General features: G+C 44.8%; 1 protein-coding gene across 21 annotated transcripts in view; it reads left to right on the forward strand.

Moving 5' to 3' along the window:
- LIMCH1 (LIM and calponin homology domains 1) overlaps positions 1-23090 on the forward strand; it is a 294369-nt gene that overhangs the window by 225347 nt on the left and 45932 nt on the right. For 12 of the 21 annotated variants that reach the window (XM_080927843.1, XM_080927859.1, XM_080927858.1 and 9 more), the window contains 9 exons: positions 5928-6230; positions 8437-8679; positions 9218-9544; positions 10780-10895; positions 11009-11117; positions 16261-16296; positions 20451-20577; positions 21953-22110; positions 22284-22692. In XM_080927843.1, coding sequence (XP_080783969.1) covers positions 5928-6230; positions 8437-8679; positions 9218-9544; positions 10780-10895; positions 11009-11117; positions 16261-16296; positions 20451-20577; positions 21953-22110; positions 22284-22692 — 1828 coding nt within the window. The remainder of the gene's footprint in view (positions 1-5927; positions 6231-8436; positions 8680-9217; positions 9545-10779; positions 10896-11008; positions 11118-16260; positions 16297-20450; positions 20578-21952; positions 22111-22283; positions 22693-23090) is intronic. The other 9 variants (XM_080927848.1, XM_080927851.1, XM_080927852.1 and 6 more) reach the window with 2 other exon arrangements.

The following is a 23090-nucleotide window of genomic DNA, read 5'->3' on the forward strand; positions in this document are numbered from 1 at the left end:
CAGAAATGTGCAGGCTTGTTAATGTCAACACACCTCAGACTTTCTCACACAGTATTTAAACTCATGTTGAGGCAGCTATAAATATTCCTAGAGACTGCCCCCAATAGCAGCTCCATGTTCTGTTCCAGTCACTGTGAGTTCATTTGGTAGACAGGTTTTCAGTTTCTAGTTCACTCTAAAGTGACCATCATGCCACATGCACATGCCACATACATATGTCACATACCACATACACATGCCACATACCACATATACATACCACATGCCACACACAAGCCACACACATGCCACATATCACATGCCACACACACATGCCCCAGCCCACATGCCACATACACATGCCACATGCCACATACCACATACACATGCATATGCCACACACACACATGCCCCATACCACATACACATGCCACATGCACATACCACATACACATGTCACCAGCCTAGCATGCCTACATTTTCTCACCTAACTTCTTACAAGGCACAGTAGACAGAGAGTCACTCTAAGTTTACCCACACTCAGGGTCCTGCTTTTAATGTGGCAGAAAGTTGCTTAACTGGAATGAAATGCAAATCATGAAGAAAAAACAAAACAAAAACCAAACAAACAAAAAAAACCCAAAAATTCAGGATTCTCCATGTGTGAAAAATGAGAATATACATCATTTGTTGTATATTTGTGAATATACAATGAACTGTGCCAATGTCTCTCAAACCTTTTGACCCCAAGTTCAGATGCAGTCTGGTAATCACAGTTTTGGACCCAGCTAGAGGCTAAAGATAACTGACCTGTTTCTCAGTCGGGAAAGACTTTGTCCAGGAACTGGACGTGCACAGTAAAGGCTGGGAGCCTTTAGAGCCAGACTCAAGGATTCTCACACGCCTAGTTACATTATTTTTAAGCCACTATGCACACAGAGCAAAGTACAGTCTTTCCAATTCCACATGATGTGAGAAGCCTATAGGATCCATACTGCCTGTGAAAAAAAATAAATCAGGAGGTATCTAAGCATCAAGGAACAGAACATAGGGCTTCTCAATAAATCTGTGGCCATTAATATTTATTAGTGTTTTCCATAGAAGTCTTTAAAAAATTATATAAACCACTTTTTTTTCTATCTTATTTTATGACCATGTTAACTTAATTAACCCTCCCCCATAAGATTCTGCAAAAGAAGCCAGATTTCTTTTTTAAGAGGGTAAAATAAGAACCAAGATTCACTTCCCCTTAAATTAAAATACCACAGAGACTTGCGTTCTCTTATTTGGTGTTTCCCATTGGAGAAGTAAAGTTTTTAACCGAATTATATGTTTCACGTGACTGAACTTCTTCCCTAATTATTTGCACGTGTTTCACCACTCGATGGTTCTGCGAGTCCATGGATGCTCTCGACCACATAGTAATTAATGACAGAGGGGAGACAACTCTCCAGGGAACAATCGACATTTTAGAAATCTTCAGAGGAAGAGCAGATGTAGCCCAGTGCCAGACACATTGACTTCCATGTTTCTCTCTCCCAGATGCTGGCTCCTGGCTTCTTTCTGCACAGATTCCCCAGTCTAGGGACCAGACAGACACAGGCATGACCTTTGTGACTCTGGATGTGTGTGCCATGCCTGGAGACGGGGTAACAGGGAGGTTTCTGCTGCTGCCCATCACATTCCCAAGAGAACGAACAGGCCTTTCTGGAGAGCCCAGTTTCTTTGAATAGAACAAACTCACTGCCAAGCCAAGCTGGCTGCTGTTCTTTGCCAAGTAAAAGGGGGTAAAAGGGAATGCCAGCTCTTTCTTGGTTTATTTATAGTGTGTGTGTGTGTGTGTGTGTGTGTGTGTGTGTGTGTGTGTGTGTGTGTGTGTGTGTTACATGCATGTTTGTGTTCTTGAGCATGCAGAGCCCAGAAGAGGACATCATGTGTAATTGCTCTGTCATTCTCCAGTCTGTTCCCTTGGAGTATGGTTTCTGGTTGAATCTGAAGCTAGGCTGGTGGCCAGAAAGTCCCAGTGGTGCCTTTGTCTCTGCCCCTCACCCTAGCATTGAAGTTAGGAGAGCTCCCACTTAAAGGCAAGTGTATGGCCACTCCCCTTTAAGTGGGTGCTGCAAATTTAAAGTGAGATCCCCTTGCTTGTATAGCAAGGGCTCATCTACAGAGCTGGTTCCCCAGGTCCCCTCCCCCTTTCTTAGTTTTAGCCATTCTCTCATATGCTTTGAAATATATAAATAAACCCTAGACACTAGGAGACAAACTTTTTTTTTTCTGCCCTATTTCATGCACTGGGTCCTTAATCTCTCCTGTCATAATAGCATTCCTTTTTCTTTTCTTTTTTCTTTTCATTTAACATGAGGCTGGCAGGATTGCCAGGTTATAAGCAGGGGCTCTGCATTTCTCTGTAGTCTAAGCAGGCCTTGAACTTGTGATCTTCCTGACTCGGCCTCCCAAGTATCTGAGGTTACAGACCTGTGCCTTAAGGTTCCACTAGGGCTTTGCATTTCAAATTACATATGGGTTATATTCCTTCTAGCAAGCAATGTTCACCCAGCAATTGCCAAACCTACCAGTAGATACAAGTCTGAACAGCCTGGCTCTGCTGTTTATGTAGACTTAAAATCATTTAGCTAAGTTCATAAAACTTGAACTAAGTACCTTACTAGTCTATGCAAAATGGACATCATAATTCCTGGTTTGTTGAGTTCTCGTGGTCACCAGTCTACATATTAGCTGCTCAGATTTGTGATTATTGAAAAAATAAAAATATACCACAGTTTAACAAATAGGCTGTTTTTAAAGAATAAATAATACAGAATAGAAGTCACTAAAATCTTTTTGGTAGGTATATACTTATCACTATTCCTCTAAATATCTGCCTTCAATGCATTTTTATCTCATGGCCAGTGGTACCAGCCAATAATTTATATCATTTTTTCCCATCTCTCTGAGATGGCCACAAGCTCTCAATTTAAAGAATTCATACAATGAACAAGAATTACTCATAGTAACAGTTTTCCGGTTGGAGTAAAGATATTCCAGAGATGGGACTATCATGAAGTGGCCATTGATAGAGAAACTTTATTCAGTCTCTTTTTTGTAGCACACACATCTAAATTGAGATCGCTTGAAACAAGTCCTGCCACACTGGGCAGTTAGCCTAAAAAGAAACACTTGGGGAATTTGCAGCCCAGCTGGGCTTGCAAGATGCATAAGGTACCAGATTCACGATGCTCAAATTGGCATTGTAAATTGGCAGGGCCATTTGCATACATGCATACTTTTTATTTTTAACAAATTCTTTCAGAGATGAAACCCAGGCCTCCTGGTCAAAAAGTAGAAAGAGTTTGAGTCTTAGGCTTGGTCTGTGCAGATGACTGGCTCCATACTGTGGTGCAAGAATAGGTGAGGGCTTTGTAAGACATAAAATGCTGACCTAAATTGTGAGGTATGACTAATCAGCATTCTGCTACCACCACTCTTCCGAATGTTGTGGAGCAATGCAATTTACAACTCTATTCTAAGTACAACTCACAAATTCCCTTTATTTAAAATAGTTACCAAATTACTTCCCTTTCTCCTGATCTCATAGTAATGATAATGCCTTTTTTTTTTTTTTTTTTGTAAGATGCTTTGCTTTCAAAGCTGTTTCTGGCATTGTTGTTTGTCCAGTCAATAGCACAATGGTCTATTCATCGTCACAGAGCAGAGTCCCTGGAACAAGCCTGCCTTGATTTGTATTCAAATCTATGCACTAGCTCTTTGACCTTGTGCAAACGTGTTGGCCTAGTCTCGATAAAAAGAGGATGAGTGTGTACATACCATAGGCTATGCGGTTTAGCTAAGATCACTACTTAGGAGGAATTCTAATTCATGTTCTTTGCCCACTGGCCAGGATCATTATAATCGATTGGTTTGTGCTTAATGACTCTGAAGTGATTTGGTGGTCTGCTGTTTTCTACTAACCACTCTTCATAGCCATTCAAATTGATCTTTGCCAGACATATCAACTAAAAATTCAGGCAGGAAAATGGACACAGTTTAGGGAGGGTCTATGCAGAAGACTAAGAGATGTAACTAGGAGAAGGATTTGATACTCTCAATGGTGCATTTATTGAGAAGTAAAACATTGTACACACGTTTGTTTTAAAATCGTAAGATTTTTAGGCCAATGAAAGCAATGGCTAACAGTGGAAGGTGTTATAAATATGGCCAAGCATATTTTAATTTTTCCAAAACTCTCAGACAGAAGGAGATCTGTTGTCACTGAAGTAATGACCTCCTTTGGAACAATATGATACAAAGTAACAGTCAGTGGACCAACTGGTCAACCAGAGTAGACTGTCTAATTGTTGACTCAGTCCTCAGCCAGGTCAGTTCCTCCTGGATTCATTCTTGACATAAGTTTGGCCTTCGATTAAAAAAAAATTTTAGTCTTTACATGTATGTAGCTTGTGTTTCCATATGTGTGTGTATGTTTGCATGTGTGTGAATGTGTGCTTATTTGAGTGTGTTATGGTGTGCATGTGAAGGTCAGAGAACAATTTGTGAGAGTCAGTTTTCTCCTTCCACTACATGGTTCCAGGGATCAAAAGACTGTCACTGTGGGCAGCAAGCTCCTTCACTCACTGAGCCATCTTGCCTTATCTTAAACATGTTTTGGTGGGTACAGGGAAGGGAGCTGAAGCACTAGTGATTGAACTTATGTTTGAGTCTTTGGTAGGTTTGCTCTGGCACTAAGTTATGTCCTCAGTTCAGGAACTTTTAAATCAACTTTTCAGGAAGCCCCTACAAAACAGGTACACTTTTTTTTTTTTTAAGGAATCAAATTATTTTGATTTGCTTGTCTACTAAGTCTTTTAAGCTCAAGAACATTTAATCATCTTTCCAAAAGCTCATACAAAATAGGTATGCTTCTGTAGAAATCAAATTACTATTATTTCTTATCCTTATGAACTGAGAATACAGTCAATGATGGGCAGATTAAATGCTCCTACCCATATTGGGACTTCACAGTGAAACGGGTCTTTTAAATGGAAGAGTGGGAAATTCTTCGAAGGCCACATAAACACAACTTCTGTCTTACCCACCACCCCAGGACAGAAAGATAGATAGATAAATAAATAAATAAATAAATAAATAAATAAATAAATAAGAAAAGTCCTAAGGCTGTCAGATTGCCTTTGGCCATTTAAAGCTTGTGTTTTTAAGGGACCTTCAAAAGTCCTTTAAAATCGAAAGTCATCTGTAGCAATAATTTGGCAGAGTACCTTTATCATGCTGGTCTGCACTTCTGCCTACAGAAAAGAAGCAGCCCTACCATGGTGGAGAGCCCAGGGAGTGGGGGAGGGGAAGCAGGTGCTGACTGGAAAGTGAGGCACTTGATCATCTTTGATGTCACCCTCTGAGTGCCATTAAACTATTCCATGTGTCTCTGTTCAGCTCAGTATGTTGCAGAAAGACCTTCCTTAGGCTCTGTAGTGGGCACCTGTCTTGTATTCTAGCACGAGGCTTCATTCCTGCCTTTTTCCTCCCAAGTCATATCTTGGGCTCCTTCTTTTGCTCTGTCAGCTAAAAGCAAATGGGGTACTTACTGTGTGTGTAGCAAATGTGGTGATGAAGGTGGTGGTAAGGAACCCCCTACTCTTCCTCGGCTGTTTCGTGAAAAGATTTTGGATGGTCACTTTCAGAGCCATTTAGGATCTTGCTGTTACAGATGCCCGTGGAGCCCTGCAAATTACACGGCTTTCAGTGTTGTTTGTTATATCTGAGGTGAATTCAAGCTTAAGCGTGTTCTAATTGTGCTCCAGCTAAAGTAAAAGGTGCTGCCCTTTGAACTAACAGCATTGAGAGGACTTTTCAATAACAAATTACCCGGAGTTGGGGATTTAAACTTTCTCATCTGATCACATGTGGAGTTCCATTTGATCTTGCTCTATCAGTCAAAAGCAATCGAGCGAAGAGAAGGAAGCTGTTCGTGATATAGTCCTTCGGAAAGAAAACCCTTTCCTGACCCACCCACATGGCAAAGATTCGGAGTCAGAAGATGAAGCTGCATTCCTGCTCCCTGACCTTGAGAAGGATGACTTTGCTGCAAGGAGAGTAAGGATGAACCAAAGCAAGCCAGTGGTGCCACTCAACCAACTGCTCTACGGGCCTTACCGAAAAAATGCTGCAGAGAAGGCAGGTGGCGGCAGACAGCTCTCAAAGGGACCGTCGGACAAGAGAAATCTAGGATGTCAAAGGTGTGCACTCTGTGTGTGTCTATATGAGAAAGAGCATCATTAAGCAAAAATGATCTCTATACAGCCCCCATCCCTCCATTTCCAGCCCCTGGTCTTGTAAACTGCATCACTAACCCAAGCAGGCATGGCCTTTAAGAGAACAACCAATACTTATGGATGCTCCACTCCATTCAAAGGGAACAGAAGACAGTCATTGCCTTTCTATTAGTCTCTGCATTAGGAAGCTTTAGACAGAAGGAAAAGAACAAATCTTATCCTTTCCTCTCTTACACCAACAAGATAAATAATGGTGGATTTTTTTTAAAGCAAAAACAAAGCAAGGGCTGGGTAGACATCTCAGTGATTACCATGTAGGGTTAATGACTGGGGTTCATATTCCCAGAACCATAAAATCCCAGACGCAACAGCATAAGTGTCTAATCCCAGTACACTCCAGCCTGCCAGGCAGTGTGAGGTAGAGACAAGAGAACCGTCAGAAACTTGCAAGGCAGCCAAGCATGTATCAGGTAAATAAGAGAGAGCCTGGCTCAAACAAGGGAGAAGGTGAGGTTCAAAACATGAGGTTGTCTTTTGACCTCCACATGTACATCATAGCACATGTATTCAAACATGCAAACACATCAGACATCACACACACACACACATCACACACACATCACACACACATCACACACATATCACACACACACACACACACACACACACACACGTCTTCATACATATCATGCTGTTCCGTGTGTACTATCATAGAAATCATTCTCAGGTGAACTTCCTACTCCCATCTTTCTCCCATTATCTTAGTTCAAATGGTCTAAAATCCAAAAACATTTAAGGACTGACATCATACAAGTGGAAAATCCCACTCCTGACCTCACACGGCAGGTCACAGTCAAAATGCAGGTGCACTGAAAATATTCTATACAGGCAACCTCTGGGCCATGCCTATGGCGTGTATAGAAACATGTAAACTTGAGTCCCAGGCCCAAGATATCTCATTATGTATATGCAAAATATTCTAAAGTTTAAAAAAAATTAGAACTGAACACTGCCGATCTAATGTGTTTTACAACCGGCCTACTCAGCTCATACATGTTGGAGTGAACGGGGGTGGGGGGAAGGGATTATAGTTGTGGGATTTGAACAGAGATTTTTGTATCAGGTGAGATATGGCAACAATCCAGGTGTCTACTTGCAGAATGTCACCCTGTAAAATGCATCATTTTGTGTTACGTTTTACTTTGGACATAGTGTTTTATGTAACCCAGGCCGGCTGGGAATGGGCAAGCCGAGGCTAGCTTTGAACTCCCCCTCCTCCTTCTGTCTCCCAAATGCTAGGATTATACATCGATGCACATCACTATGCTTCCCACATGTACACAAAGACTTTTAGATAGGACGTTTAAGGATATGACTGGCACAGCTTCAGTTTAAGTTACATTTGTCAACCTGCATTTAATTTAGTAGAACAACCTGAGGATATCAGCATCCGTAAGGTAGTTACTACCCAGAGAAGAGTGTGGGCTCTCTACTCTGCTTACAGTGACCAACCCAGGCGAATGCTATGAAACAGAGTGAAGCTGGAATGGAAGCTTTCTTTCCGAATCAACTTAAATGTGCTCCCGGCATTAACGGTTTACAGTTGAGGTCTTTCCCATCTGAACCATGCTCCTGCTATCTCCGAACGACTCCCAGAGTTTGGATCTTGCCAAGCTAATTTCTGACATTTACTGATGCAGTAGAAAAAACCGTTCTCAGGGGGACCGAGAGATTCAGTTGGAAAACCCAGATTCATTGTAGGGACTTGAATAGTGTGGGGATTGGGCATGATTACTGTCAAAATAAAATCTCATTACCATTCCCAGCAGCCTTGCAGCCCGCGCTGGCTTTCCTTTCCTAGACAAGTCAGAGACTATCATTCTCAAAGAGAAAACTTTGCCTAATTACAGTATCAAAAGTGTAGCCTGAAGGACTGAGATGTAGCTGCAGCGGCTGAGCATTCATCAGGCGTATGCAGGGCCCCAGGTCCCATCTTATGAAGGTGCCCACAGCTCCTATTAACCCCATGTTTTTGAGAAAGGAAAGGATGTCCCTGTCATTTCACTCTGTCCCCCTCCTCTGAGTTTCCGTACTTGACATTCTGTTTGTCTGCTCCCCCTCCTTGAACTCGACCTTTCCAATGATGTGGGGGCCTAAATCAAAACAACAGAGACCAGGGCCAGCGAGAAGATGTGAAGACAGCTGTGACCCGTGTCCTGCGAACCCAGGAGGGTGGAGCACAGGAAACAAATTTCAGGAAGGCACCAGATCTTCAGAAGGACGACCTGGCCCAGAGGAGAATCCAGAGCAGACTTACCCCTCACCGTGAGGCTCTGAGCTTCATCAAACTCTCTGATATTACAGAAGCTGACCTGGAGACTTGGGAGAGATTGAAAGTATCGGGAGAGATGAGGTGTGTCATGGTTTAACCCCTGGCAATTGTAGGATTTAACATTCAGAGGAGTGAGCCGTTACCCTTGTAACTCGTTTTCTGTTCTGATGGCTGGAAAGAGCACCTCTCAAAACACAGAGCGTCTGGAGCGGAGCACGTTCTGTGTGAGAGGAAGCACTAATACCAAAAGCTACGTTAGCAGAAAACATCTTCTTTACCCAGCTGACTTTCTGCATGCAAGTAGTTATTTATTCTCCTAGACTTGCTTACTATAAAGAATCTTGACTTGAGTTTTGAATAACCAGCCATTTTGCTGCGCCTACAGTTTCTTATGGCATCAATCCTGGTGTTGCAGTTGATGCTTTGAAAGCAATAGAAACTTACAGTGCTATTTACCAAGGCAAGAATAGTGACCATTTTTTCATTTGAGTGGTTGATGGGAAAGCCAAGGGGTTCTAGCCCCGGCAGTATTGTTTATATATCTAGTGGTGTCTTTTCTTCCTTGTCTTGCTTTGTACTTGCCTTGGAATCCCTGGAATTGATTTCTGGTTCTGACCAGGGATGGAGATGCTCAGAACACCTGTGCCCCTGAGCCCTCCCCAGAAATCGACGCAGAAACCGCCATCCGAGATGACTTTGCTGGCCGGAAAGCAAGGGCCTATAAGAAAGCATCCGGCCCCAGGCAAAAGTTTGTACACTTTGGGCCTGTGACAGAGATAGACCAACAAACTTGGAAGCGGCTCAGCATTGGCAAGGCCGGGCCTAGGGATGATGTAAAGGTTCTCAGTCACAGCAACCAAAGCCGAACCTCCTCTGGGTCACCTCCCTCCACTGCTCCTTTTAACGTGAAGGACGGACACATGCTCAGTCCTCAGAGTGACTGCAGGTATTTTCCCCTCTGGTGCAAAGACGTCTGCATGGGAATCAAATGCTGCTTTTAACGTTGGCTGGGGCTGGGACATAGCTCTGTGGTAGAGCATATGTATGCTTAGCATGGGCTAGGTCCCCAGCACCCAAACTAATTCACAACCAAAACAAAACAAAACCCACCCAACCAATTGCTCAAACAAAAGTCGGAGAGTTTGATAAGATACATCACACAAACCTCCAGAGATGACATCATTTGATAGACTCCTCACAGGACAGCGTAAAAACTGTGTTGAGGGCCCATCATGGGGAAGCGTGTGTATGAAACTGGCAGGTATCTATTTTCAGCCTGTGTTCACGCGAATCCGTGCCCGAGAAGGCCGGGAATCTACAGCCATCCCTTTTGGTCTAACCCTGGAGCATCATCTTATCAGTTGAGCCACTGCATGACAACATCCCCCTCTCCTGTCCCACAGGTGTCTTGTAACTCAGTTTAGGACATCTAAGTAGACTCATAAAAGGGGGCTCTCTCTTCTCCCCAGCTTTCAAAGTCTCCAGTAAATCAAGTCTGGGATGAGACCAGAGGATGAGTCTCTCTAGTCAAGATTTCTTGGAGACAGCACTGCTCAGACCAGGGAAGCAGCTCATAGGCCTCAAAAATCTCCTCTTCTCTGGAGGCGCTCCATCTGAATCCCTGTTCATGCCCATCACTGGGTCCCCATTATCTTAGGCAGAAGTAGAACGTTTCTAGATGCCCTGCTTGTTCTAGAACCTCCATCCCACCTTCCTGGTCAGAACCACATGAAGTTCTTCATGAGGGAAGAAAACGTGGCATTCATCCCAATCCTTTGTCCTTGAGACCCAAAGGAAGTGGGAGGTGTGGAGTAGTCTCTTGGGCTCTCCACTGGTGGACACCATAAAGGAGGAAAAGCTTTGCATATCAACATGCCAGGAACATGCGGTAAGGCTTCCGGGCTCCAGTGTCTCGGAGACCAAGAAGGCAGAAAACTCATGAGAAAGGCAGCCCAGGGCCCTCCAGTGCACTCTGGGCCATCACTTAATCCTGCAGTGACTAGGTCACACCGTGCCCCCTTGGTGTGTTTCTGGCCTTGGGAGAACTCACAGTCTGATCATGGCCCCCTTTGCTAGGTGGACCATGAAATGACAGCTGAGCATCTCTCTTCCTCTTTCAGTTTCCTTTCATAACTCTCTCCCTCTTATCTTCTGTCACCAATGCCACCTGATTAACACTAGGTCAGTGTCTGCTGGCATGGATGGCTGCCTCAAAAAGGCCCCATGGCTGGTGCCAGTGCTGGAGTCTCAGGAAGAACAGGTCTGCATTCAGAGCAGCAACCCAAAGGCAGAGGAAGGTGAGGCATGGTATGTCCCGCCTTGCAGGTAGTGATGGGTGACAGGCAAGCAGGCTTTGGGAAAAGTTTTTTTTTTCCTTCTCCTGTGACAAAACTGTCCTCTCTGACTCTAGTTACACCCACACGCCTGCCACAAGGGGGCAGAGGACAAAATGAAGTTATTCACAAAGAGCCTGAGATGCTGACAAGGGTCAAAAGACCAGCGGGATGTACCGGACCCCTGTGAGCCTCCTGCCTGCATTCTGCAGTGTGCTGCTTCTGCTCTGTGTGGCTGGCGTGTGTGTCTGGATGAGAGCTGAGCATCCCTGTGTGCCTTTGATGACTGAGTCTGTGGGAGGTAACGTTGCTTACAGGGATGTGCTCATCCCAGGATAGGAGTTGGGCTCCTGGATCCACTCTGAATGGAGATGTTAGCTATTGCATGTGACCAGGGACTGGCCTGATCCTCTCCTCACTGCTGGGGAAAAGCAGAATTGGAGCTATTTCCAAGTGACAGAGGTCTCACCAAGTTAAAAGGGGGATTTCCTACACCGCTGCTCCATCTCCAGGCACGTCTGCCTGGACGAAGGTCAGTGGGCGACACTATTGAATTCCTTTAGCGGTAAATGGTCTTTAATGGGTTGTCATGAATGTTGCCCTAGAGCATGGCTTCTGGCCTCTGAGTGGGAGCCTTTGGGACTGGAGAAGAAAACAGCTCCTTCCTGGAGTGGCTATGGACTAGAAAGGTTAGAACAAAATGGCTGATTCATGAGAAGGTTATGCTGACCAGGAGAACTGAGATGCTCTCTAGACCTCCCAGATACCAACCACCCCATTCCCTTCTGCACAGTCACGGGGAACTAGGAATCTGCCAGGGGTATACCCAGGAATGATCAGAGGTCAGGTTATCCTGTATCCCTGTGACAATTTCTCCCGTCAAGGCCTTGGCATGTGCTTTGAGTGTATTACTAATGCATCATGGTGTATTGAAGCCACTTACCTGCTTCTGCTAGAAGAAACAACATGGTGGACAATCATCAATTTCGAGTCTCTCTCTCTTGCATGTAAGCAGGTATGAACAGGGTCATCTTACAATGCATTTACCCACTAGCCCATTCTTCCTGATCTTCACTCTGTGGGGGAGAATAAATGAAAACCTGATCCTCCTGCATCACAGAGGAGCCTTTGGCAAAGGAGTCAGACTTCTTTCCAAGCTATTTGGTTTTGTGAATTTCGGGCCTAAGAAGACAAGCGACATTTATAAAAACTTGCCGATGTTTTCAACATTAGCCAACCTCGCTGCCATCTGGTGGCAGGATTTCTGTTCCACTTTCTGACTTGATTTAAGAGCCTGGAATTTCAAGGTCCTACGTGTGGAAGCTGCCGTTACCAGCTAATGATATGTGTGCTTGTAAGTGTAGGCTACCCGCCTAATATTGAAGGGCAGAGGAATTCTCTTCAGCTCACTGTGAAACAGAGAAGGATTAATGTTCTGCTTCTCAAACACCGTTGATGGCACTGAGCCAAGAGTATAACAGAGGCCAGGAAGAGCATGAATTCATCCTACATTTTTAAAATTAGTACCCTAGCCATTTTTTAAGATTAATTTATTTTTATGAGTACACTGTAGCTGTCTTCAGATACACCAGAAGAGGACATCGGATCCCATTACAGATGGTTGTGAGCCACCGTGAGGTTGTTGGGAATTGAACTGAACTCAGGATCTCTGGAAGAGCAGTCAGTGCTCTTAACTGCTGAGCCACCTCTCCAGCCCTACCCTGGTAGTTTTTACCAGCTTGATCTGACAGTTTCTATCCTTTTGAATAGAAGTAGTAGTAATCTTATTCCCATGATACCCAGGGAGCAGAGACAGTAGTCATGCTACACCATAGTTGTAGAATATGTTGTGTTCTCTTCAGTGTGTCTGCCCCCTCTCTAGCTCAAAATTTCTCTGAAAAAATATCACCAGTAGGTTGAGTGGATATTTGCTCGTTTCACAAATGAGAAACGCCATAGGGAGAAGAGTTAAGTGATTGAATCCCTCGCTAGTTAAGCACAAAGGGACTGAGTGGTCAACCTCGCCCTCTATTGTCAACTCACCTTCCAGATGTCCAAACGTGATCTGTGGGCTGCTGTGGAGCAAGCCAGAGTGACAGGAAGGAAGGGGGCAGGGCCTGTAGGTCAGACATAACATGCTTCCTGGGTGCATTCCTGGTTTTCACGACCTTTGGGAGTCTGAATTTCCATCGCAGTTGGAAAACCGAACTTCAGTACACAGCCCAGAATTAAAGCACCAAGACTTTAAACTTAGCTCTGAGTGGAAAAACCACTTTTCCCCTTCAAGGCATTGCTTAAACAGGAGTCACGGAGACCTGCTTGAATTCCTGTTGCTTTCTATGCTCCAGTCATTTTTAGTTCATATGAGGATAAAAAGTGTAAGTGAAGAGAGCCAATAACTTATGATGTACTTCTTTTGCAAAAACTTTTGGTGTGTGTGTGTGTGTGTGTGTGTGTGTGTGTTTCTGTGCTTGTGTGCTTTTGTGCGTGTGAGAGGGAGAGGGAGGGAATGCCCACATGCCAGTAGAAATCAAGAACAGTCTGTGGGAATTGAATTGTTCCTTCTATGTGAGTTATAGAAAACTCAGGTCATCAGGCCTGGTGGCAAACCCTTAACCTGCTGAGCTACCTATCCCCACACCATGACATGCTTCTTGATTGAGCCAACACACGCCCCAAAAATTTGTGCCTCCTTTTAACCAGTGTTGACAGAGTAGTTGCTATGTGCAAAACATAAGACGGAGTGTTCATCCTAGAAGAGTGGGTGAAGAGATTTTCTACTCTCACTTCAAACTGGCTTGGAGGATAGGGACCCACCACTGAATAGTTGTGGATTCCAGGATGCTTTCTTAGTTGCAGATGTTGTATGAACATAACCAGACTGTACACGCCTTGTTTCCATCACCCTTCAGAATACTGCTACCCTCAGATTGGAACTTCAGTAATTGACTTTTGCTCGTTCCAATCTGTCATAGTCATCGATTCTATACCCTATAGCATTAAAACATTCTTTGCCCAAAGTATCTCCTACTTTGCATTTAAGGGTCTCTTTATGAGAGGGGGAGAGGTGGAGTAGAGGGGAGAGGGAAGAGAAGGAGAGGGGGATAGGAAGGAGAGGAGAGAGGGAGAGGAGAGGAGGGGGAAGGGTAGGGGGAGGGAGGAGGGTGATGGAAGAAGGGAAGGGGAGAGAGAAAGGGAGGAAAGAGAGAGAGAGAGAGAGAGAGAGAGAGAGCGCACACCTGTATGACAACTGAAAAAGGCCCCTCAAAGCCAAGTGCTAATTATCTTTCTGTTCTCAGCAAAGGCAGTCTTACTTACATCAGTGCCCTTGGGAAACTAACAGATCCATCTAAGAGGAAACTCCTTAGGTCCATGAGCACACAGAAAATAGAGAAAAGGAGGTAATCCTCAGCATCTGCTGTTCTTGTGAGTATCCCAGAACACCTCACAAGGGCCTCTGCTGGCCACTGCTGAGGGGAAATCATTAGAAAGCAGCTTGCATGGTGAGACGTAGAACTTAGTAGGAATCTGTTACCTGCAGAGACGTCCCTGAATGCTGTTGGCTGTTCTGTGAAGAAACAGTTGAAGTTCAGATCTACCCCGAAGCTAATACTGTTCGCTAGGAAAACTGTATGTGCACTATAAGTTTCCTTTCTGCATTGTGTTATACTTAGATTAAAATGCTAACTGGATATCCAAATAGAGACAGAAAATCACACAACTGTTAGCTAACTATGTCTCCATTATTTGTCCATCAAGAACAACTTCTCTCTTAAAGACAGTTTAGCAAGCACTGCATTTTAATATGAGTATCCTAATGGGCCTTTTTCCTAACTAAAATTCAGGTACCCAGGCTTCAGAACTGACTTACTCACACTTTCTGTCCTGGTGGGGAAGAATTCTCTTATCACTTGCTTCACAGTTGTGGTATTTGGGGCACACCAAGGATCTTACTTAAGCTGGTACCTTCTGAAAGTGCCTCCCTGGAGAACAGGGCGAGTCTTTTCCCCGCAGAAGCCAAGTCTCACAGTCCTTTGGTTAGCTTGCTTGTGTCCGTTCCAACAGAAATCTGGGGGTTTACCCACAGATTTAATAACTGAAAGGCCCCTTGTAGCCAAGTGCTAACTACCTCCTACTTATTGGCAAAAGCAAGTTTACCTTACAGGTTTTTCCCAGTGAATTGAAGAATAATTGTCAATAAATGTGGAATGTTCTAGAATGGTGAAAGTTGAAGAAGGGGTGTGTGTGTGTGTGTGTGTGTGTGTGTGTGTGTGTGTGTGTTCATGCATTGTTGAGGTAATTTCTCTAAAATAGAGGAAGAGACATTTAGAAATTACCCGATAGGACTTGGATCATGGTACAAAGTAATGTTTTGCTGACAAGTTGAGATTTCTGGGAAGTTAGAAGCAGGATAGATTCTCTTTACTGCAGCAATTCTTTATCAGCATTCAGAATGCAGAAGTGAGCAGCCTTTCAGGAGCAGAAGAGGACAGGGTCTAAGCTCTCAACTTGCTGAAGGGATGCTTGGTCATGGGAGTCGTTCATTCAGATTCGTACTTCCGAACAGTGATGCTCTCACCTTTAAATCTTTCCCACTGTGTGGGTAGACTCGGGCCCAACATCACAAGGATATGCCGCTTTATAAACCCAAATTCCCTGGGGAATAGAAAAGATTAGAACAAACCTTGGTTTTTTTTTTTCAGCTGTGGAATAGCCTCTGAGTCTAGTTTTGATTAAGACTACCCGTTTTCTAGGAATTGTGGTTTCTGTCAAATGCAGGCGGAAGGTACTGATGGGAGTTCTGGCTGACGTTCTAGTGTGCTCTTAGAAAAAAAACCATAGAAAAGGTCTTTGATATTGTCTGTACAAATGCGTTAACACATCGGAGCAGCTTGGTGAGGGTGTGTGTATGTCGCATGTCCATTACAGCCCATTACCACCAGCACAGAGAGGCATGAGCTGGTTGTGTGCGAATAACCAGGGTGTGTTTGCATTTTAAGCTGCCTTTTTTCAAACACTGAGAGTTAAACCCAAGCTTTTGTGTTTACATTAAACAAGAGTTTTCTTTGTGGGCAACATGGGATTATTTGATTTCTCTTCTGGGTTCTTAATGTACTCTTTGTAAATAGGAAGGCTTTTATTAATTTCTTTTTTAGTAGCTAATGAATATTTCGAATTGTGTAATGGCATTTTTCTTTCAGCATGACCAACAAAAAAGTTTGGTAGACATGAGCTGATTTTCCCCCACAGCTTATTTCTCCAGGTTGGTGGCAGTGTCTGCGCCCACTGTCTGCCGGCCCTCTCTCTAATTTTGTATTTGATCTCGTAGATACGGTCCAAGAGCTCCTGTGTCAGATGACGCAGAGTAAGTGGTATCGCGTTCATAGGATTACGTTAATCACTAGCCTAAACTGCATGCTTCCTGTACTTACCACTAATTGGAATGCAACGGATGCGGCATCGAGTCCAGTGCACAGGAGACCACGGGGGGGGGGGGGGGGTTGCCACAGGGCTCATGTGTTCTGTGCAGGGGAAATTATTGAGAGAGGAACTTAAGCATGATGCTGATGTGTAGCTGGTGCTTCGGCTTTGCCGCCCCTTTCCCATAGCCTGGCATGCTTGAGCTGCTCCTATGACTTGCACATTCACATCCGTACCCTCCCTGAACCATTGAGTTAGGGAAGGGGGAGGGGGTCATGAGTTTTGCAGTTTAACTCCTCATGTACCAGGGCTTAGCCTAAACAATGAAGTAGTCATTCCTACAGTAACTTTTTTCCCCCAAACTAAGAAAAAACAAGAAGTCCTAAACCACTAATTATAGATTCAGAAGCCCAAGTCTCTACCAGGTTGGAGTCATATAAACTGTGGGATGTTTAAAACCCAAACATTGGGGGTTTTGTTCAAGTTCCATGGCATAACAAGGGGTCAAGGGTATAAAACGGTACGGTTCCTCTGCCTGTTCTTTTCTTTCTGAACAGAGGTCTCTTCCCTGCCTGGCCCCTCACATCCCAGTTTGAAAAGGATCATATCCCCCTATCTGTGACCTTGAAAACTTTTTTTTAACTTTATTTTAAAAAACAAAGATAAATGTACAGATTTTGAAGCATTTTTGCATAAAAGTATACAAACACATTTTTATAAGGTTGTAATTAAGTATTTGTGGGTACCTATACATACACATATGTATATATGTAACCATAATATAAGAAAAGAGATTATTAATTTGAGGAGATAGGAGAGAAACTGGGAGGGGCTTTAGGAACAAAAGGGGGATGTGATACAGTTCTATTTTAATTAAAATACATTTTTTCTTTTATTCTTGATCTTCTCTTGTTCTAAAGTTGCCTTTCCCGCAAGAAGATCTTTGTGCACCTGGTGTACAAGGCCAAAAGTTTTTCAGAACAATATTCTCCTTGGGTCTGGCAATTGGTCTTCTGGGGGAAAGGATTTAATATTTCATTCCAACATCAAAAAGCATCATGTGGCCTGACAGAGACGTGGCCATCACCGGAAGGGTGAACGCTGCCTGATGTCTTAGCCAAGTTCCACAACAAATCAGGGCAAAGAACCCACAAATGTCATTTCTACTGGTGACAATGATAATGGTATTTAGGCAGAGACAGGGCTTTAAAGGACTGTTTTCACAGCAAGCTTTTCCCCGAGGTTGTGCTGAGGTCAGCCTAGTTTAGAGTCTTAACCCTGAGCAGTCACACTCCACCGCCAAGTTCTGAGGGGCAGTCTAGAATTATTTAGTTATCTGGTAGACAGACCCTCCGTGTCCCCAAAATGCTGTTCAGCCTGTGCTTGGCTGACTGCACAGGGTTAAACAGACAGTAAAACTGAGACCTGGGTATTACTCTTACATCCTTCAGTGGTGATATTTCACGTCACTGACAGGGGAGGGCGTGCAATTGAGAGGCCAAATCCCACTCTTCACAGACACGCAGCTGCCGTGCAGTGTGCTCAAACTCACACACAGACACGCAGCTGCCGTGCAGTGTGCTCAAACTCACACACAGACACGCAGCTGCCATGCAGTGTGCTCAAAGTAGATCTTGGGGAAGGAAGCTACATTCAGAAGATTTTAGATTTTGCCTACACTTGCCTCTCAACGCACAGCCATAGGAAAAGTTAGGGACTACTTAAAGGGGTGGGGCTTGGCACTCCCTTCTCTGGTGTTTATTAAAAAAACAAAACAAAACAAAAATCCAAAACTGACCCTGCAGATCAGAAAGACGGAAAGGAGGTTTGATTTGAGAATATGCAAAAGCACCAAATACCAGCTTACAGCGGGCGCTGTCGACAGTCATGTGTATAACAAAACCACGGGGTGATACCAAGAGTTAATTTTAAAAATGGAGTTGTGTGCTGTCTTTCCCCTCTCCATTTTCCAAAATCCTTAAGGGCAATTACTGGCATAAACCACACTTATTAATTGATATATGCTCAAGATATAGCCCAATCAAAAGACAATGTGTCCTAATAAAATACAAGTCAGGGCAAACCTGCCATAGAGGTATCGAAATCTCCACCTTCTGGACAGTCAGGAATCTCTCTGTCACTTAATGTTCTCACGTTCTTCTCAGTGGAACATTGGTCCTCTCCCAACACGGCTCTGCCGGAGGGCCTGTGTCTTGGGAACGTCACGAGGCATTTTATAGAGTTTTCTTACTTCAGATTCTTTTATGACAAAGCTATTGATATTCTTTTTAAAAGAAATACAAAAACTCTGGGTGAGGGAGATGGGTCTTCCTGATATAAGAGAGGCAAACAAGAGTCCCGCTTGATTATCTGGTCATTGGCCACATCTGGGCTAGGGTCAGATGAAGTTTCACAGTGGGAACGGAGCTGGTAAATCAAGGCAGAGGAGGCAACTGTGGAGGCCTCTCCTGTTCCCTCAGTGCTCTGCGGGTGAGTGAACTGAACCCCATACTTGGGAGTTATTTCCTTCCCAGCCCTGCAGAAGCACTATAGCCACCTACTTTGCCCAACCCAGAATTCTGCCCGTTAGAGTTCAGGCAACAAAGTCAGGGGTCTCCTCTCTCTCCACAGCTTGTCCATTGCTTCGTAAGACATGCAGCTCAGAGACATGTATTCATCCTAAGGCCTTAAGGGAAATTGTAATTTGCCTTAAAAATTAATGGCTAGATTACATATTTTAAAGGTAAGGCCCTCCCCTCCCTCTAAGTATAAGAAAAGAAAGTTTAAGCATATCCATGTATTTCTAGAAGACCTACTTATATGAGAAAGAAAAAAAAAAACCCACCATGGTTTAGACTATTCCACTTAACCGTATAAATTCCCGAACTTTCCTTAATATTCATAAGTACTGTAAAATAGATGAAAAGATCACAGCCCTTTTCCCCTTTGAGGAGGAAGTTTATTTTTCTAGAAGACACAGCTGCAAAAGCCAATGGGACCGGAGAGCAACTTTCCCACCAATGCTTTGTCACCCCAGTACGAACACATATCCCTGCAGCTGAATTCTTAGCACGCTCGGGTTAGATTTTAAATGCCTAGCACCCGGAGAAATGGGTCAGGAACCCGGCCACCCATGCGGATTCGCCCTGCGGTGCTGATGCTGTTTGTGCATCTGATGATGCCTGGATCAGCTGGCTTCCAAGCGCATGTCTTCTTCCTGCGCCCTCAGCACCACCCCGCGTTAAGCTATCTTCGAAAATGAATGGATCATCACCCTCTTTTATACCTAGGGGACTTAGGAGGTTTCTCCTTAACTTTCTTAACTCCTAAACTTAAGTTCCTACTTAACTTTCTGAGTAAGTGGTCCATGCGATCTGTTTGGTCTCAGAGCTGGTCTTTCTCCCCCAGCCCCTTGGGGGAGGTAGGGGGTCTTTGCTTTGGTCTCTGCTTCTGTGCTTCAGTGCTCTTAACATGTCTGTGTGAGTATCACAGAAAAGACTCTGTGGTCTTAGTAAGCTCCTGCAGAATTTATCAACTCCGGGCACAGCCAAAAGGTTTGCTTTTCCTCGTTACCCGCCCTTTCCCTTCAAAAACTAAATTCAGAGGAATCCCATCAAAAAGCAATCAAAGCAATCGGGAACACATTAGGGTGCAAAGTGTACCCTCGTTTATATGACTTTTCTTTAAGTGGAGAAATTGTCTCTGCGCATGTAAATCAGGCAAGCCCTCTTTTCGCGGCCAACTGTAGTGTGAAATTCCCCTACAATGGAATGTCCCCGCCCGCCGCCTCCCCCAACACATATAGTCTCCCTAAATGACACACCTTTGAGTGAGAGGAATGCGGGCCTTTACTTTCTCCTGGCCCCTTTTCGGGCACCTTTCTAGAAAGCTCCCCCATTCAGGGCCTTCAATGAAGACAAAGACATCCCCTCTTGGCTGTGCCGCTGGCGGCTACTTCCCGCTGCAGAGCACAGAGGCGGCTCCCTGCCCGGTAGCGCCCCCAGGCGGCGGTGACTGCGAAAGGAGCCCTGCCGCCAGCTCTCATCCTGCTTTTTTTTTTTTTTTTTTTTTTTTTTTTTTGCTCTCTCCGCGCATCAGGAGCACGAGTATGTTTGACATGCGGTGTGAGGAGGAGGCAGCCGTGCTCCCGCACAGCAGGGCCCGCCAGGAGCAGCTGCAGCTGATAAATAACCAGCTGAGGGAAGAGGACGACAAATGGCAAGATGTGAGTTCTGGCCAAGGCCGCGGGCAGTGGGGAGGGACTCAAGCGACCACCGGACTGGCAGGGTTAACTTGCACTTCAAAGTCATGCCGGGGAGGGTCGCCCCAGCGTGACCGACAGAGACTGTGAAGATTAAGGGAGAGGAGGAGAGAGGTCCGTAGGAACGTGGAGAGAGGAGAACCCAGCACTCGGTGTGTATCAGCAGGTACTCTGGACAGAAGCTTGGTCACAAAGAGAAAGGGTGGGAGGCCGGTGCAGGATAGGCGCAGAGCTGTGGCGTGCTGTCTTTTAATAGCCTATATTTAAGACTGGTAGGTGACGGTCCAGCCGTCAGTGTTAACTGAACCCGTAGCGGGCACGGTTTAGTGATTCTGTGTCCTAACAACGGTTATCTCCCAGCATCCACAGATGAGTCCCAGCCCAGCTAAGTCACTGCCCAAAGTTCCATAGCTAGTGAGCAGAGAGGCAGATTCAAACCAGGACAGCAAGGTGCCAGAGGCTGATGAGAGCTTCGAGGTCATGTGCTCATTAAGAGCAAAGAGCTAACTCAGGGCGAGCTTGGGGTTAGCAGAGAGAGAGGATCATTTTATTTGGTTCTCATGGGGGGGGGGGTGTCACTATGGTAAACCTCATTCCATCGATAGTCAAAAAGTTGACTTCTCCAAAGTTAGCGCGATGTCATGACAACATGTCAATGTGTCTATCACATTTAATCCCAAGGTTGTAATCAGGGTGGGATCAACCACCCCCACTTTAGAGAAGATTTAAAAAAAAAAAAAAATGAGTTCAGAGAGGCTAAGAAACGCAAAATCATGCATGAGCAAATTAGAGATAGGCCAGTCCATGGCTCCGGATCATCCTTCTAACCCAGAAGCTGCTCATTGTGCCACAACTACCTGTAGGACAGGTTCCGATGATCTCCTGAGGACCAGAAGAATTCACACATACACCATCGGTGGATCTGTAGAACTTAACTCCAAAGCTATTCCCATCCAAGAGAAAACTGTGCACAAATCCCTACCCGTTCTGTGGCCGGGATATCTTATTTCCATTGCAGAGGTAGAAATAGAAGAAAAAAAAATGAAGTTTTCTATATCATCTATAAGACAGTTCTGCCAAGTTTGTCAAATGACATGAACTTTGATGACCTGTCCCATCACACTGTCACAGTGAAATGTGCCCTGTTAATGACAGTGTGCACACCATCTGTTTCTTTCCCTGCCTCCTAGGCATCCTTGTTCCAACCAGACTTTTACAGGATTGTATGGAAGTCCCCCAGCATAGTGCCTTAGTGCCTATAGGTCCGAGAGTCACAGGAAGGGAATCCAGTGCATGCAGGCTGAGAATGAGTGTGGTATCTGTCTTCCCCTCCCCCCAGGACCTGGCTCGATGGAAGAGCCGTAGAAGAAGTGCCTCTCAGGACTTAATTAAGAAAGAGGAAGAAAGGAAGAAAATGGAGAAGCTGATGTCCGGAGAAGATGGGACAAGTGAACGGAGGAAAAGCATCAAAACCTACAGAGAAATTGTCCAAGAAAAGTGGGTCTTTTTGTCCCTAGTGCCCAATAGTATCTAGTCATGCTTCCTCTGATACTCACTGTGGCCAAGGCTCCAACGCTACTGTTTATAGTTTGGCTTTGCTCTACCTTGGTGGGAATCTTTGTACCTTTCCTAGATGTTCACTGCTCTTCTTCCCGTGCCCCACCCTGCAGAGAGCGGAGAGAGAGGGAGCTGCATGAAGCGTACAAGAACGCACGGTCGCAGGAGGAGGCGCAGGGGATTCTGCAGCAATACATCGAGAGGTTCACCATCAGTGAGGCTGTCCTCGAACGCTTGGAGATGCCAAAAATTCTGGAAAGAAGCCATTCGACAGAGCCAAACGCATCCCCCTTCCCCAACGACCCCAGCCCCATGAAATACCTGCGTCAGCAGTCACTGCCCCCTCCCAAGTTCACGGCCACGGTCGAGACCACCATCGCTCGTACCAGTGTCCCGGAGAGCAGCGCAGCAGCAGGCCCTGGGTCTCCAAGCAAAACCGTCGCTCCAAACACAGTGCCTATGCTGACACCCAGGCCTTACTCCCAGCCCAAAAACTCTCAAGAGGTTCTGAAGACCTTTAAGGTAGGATGAATTCTTGGAGAGAAAAAAAAAAAAAAAAAACAAGTTATGGGTCAAACAGAAGCCAAACACTCATCGCGGACAATAATACACGTATTTCAGGAGCTTTGATTTGCAGATACTTGAGGCATGGGTGTTCCTCTCAGTTCTTTTACTCCTCTTAGTGGACTCCCTGCAATAGACAGGTCATCTGACAAGCAAGGTCTCTTTTCTGGTTTAAAATGATGGTTTCTCATAGAGCAGCATAAACAAATCCCCATTTAGCAAAACTCCAAACCTATAGTGATCAGGATGTGCAGCAAACTCAGACTGTATTTGCTTTGGTTTAAATAAATACCCAAGAATCTATAAAATGATTTTTGAGAACCAAAACCCCTTTGGCAACCAGACGTATTTCCCTT

This window comes from Micromys minutus (genome assembly GCF_963924665.1).
Source record: "Micromys minutus genome assembly, chromosome: 1".
NCBI classification, from domain to species: domain Eukaryota; kingdom Metazoa; phylum Chordata; class Mammalia; order Rodentia; family Muridae; genus Micromys; species Micromys minutus.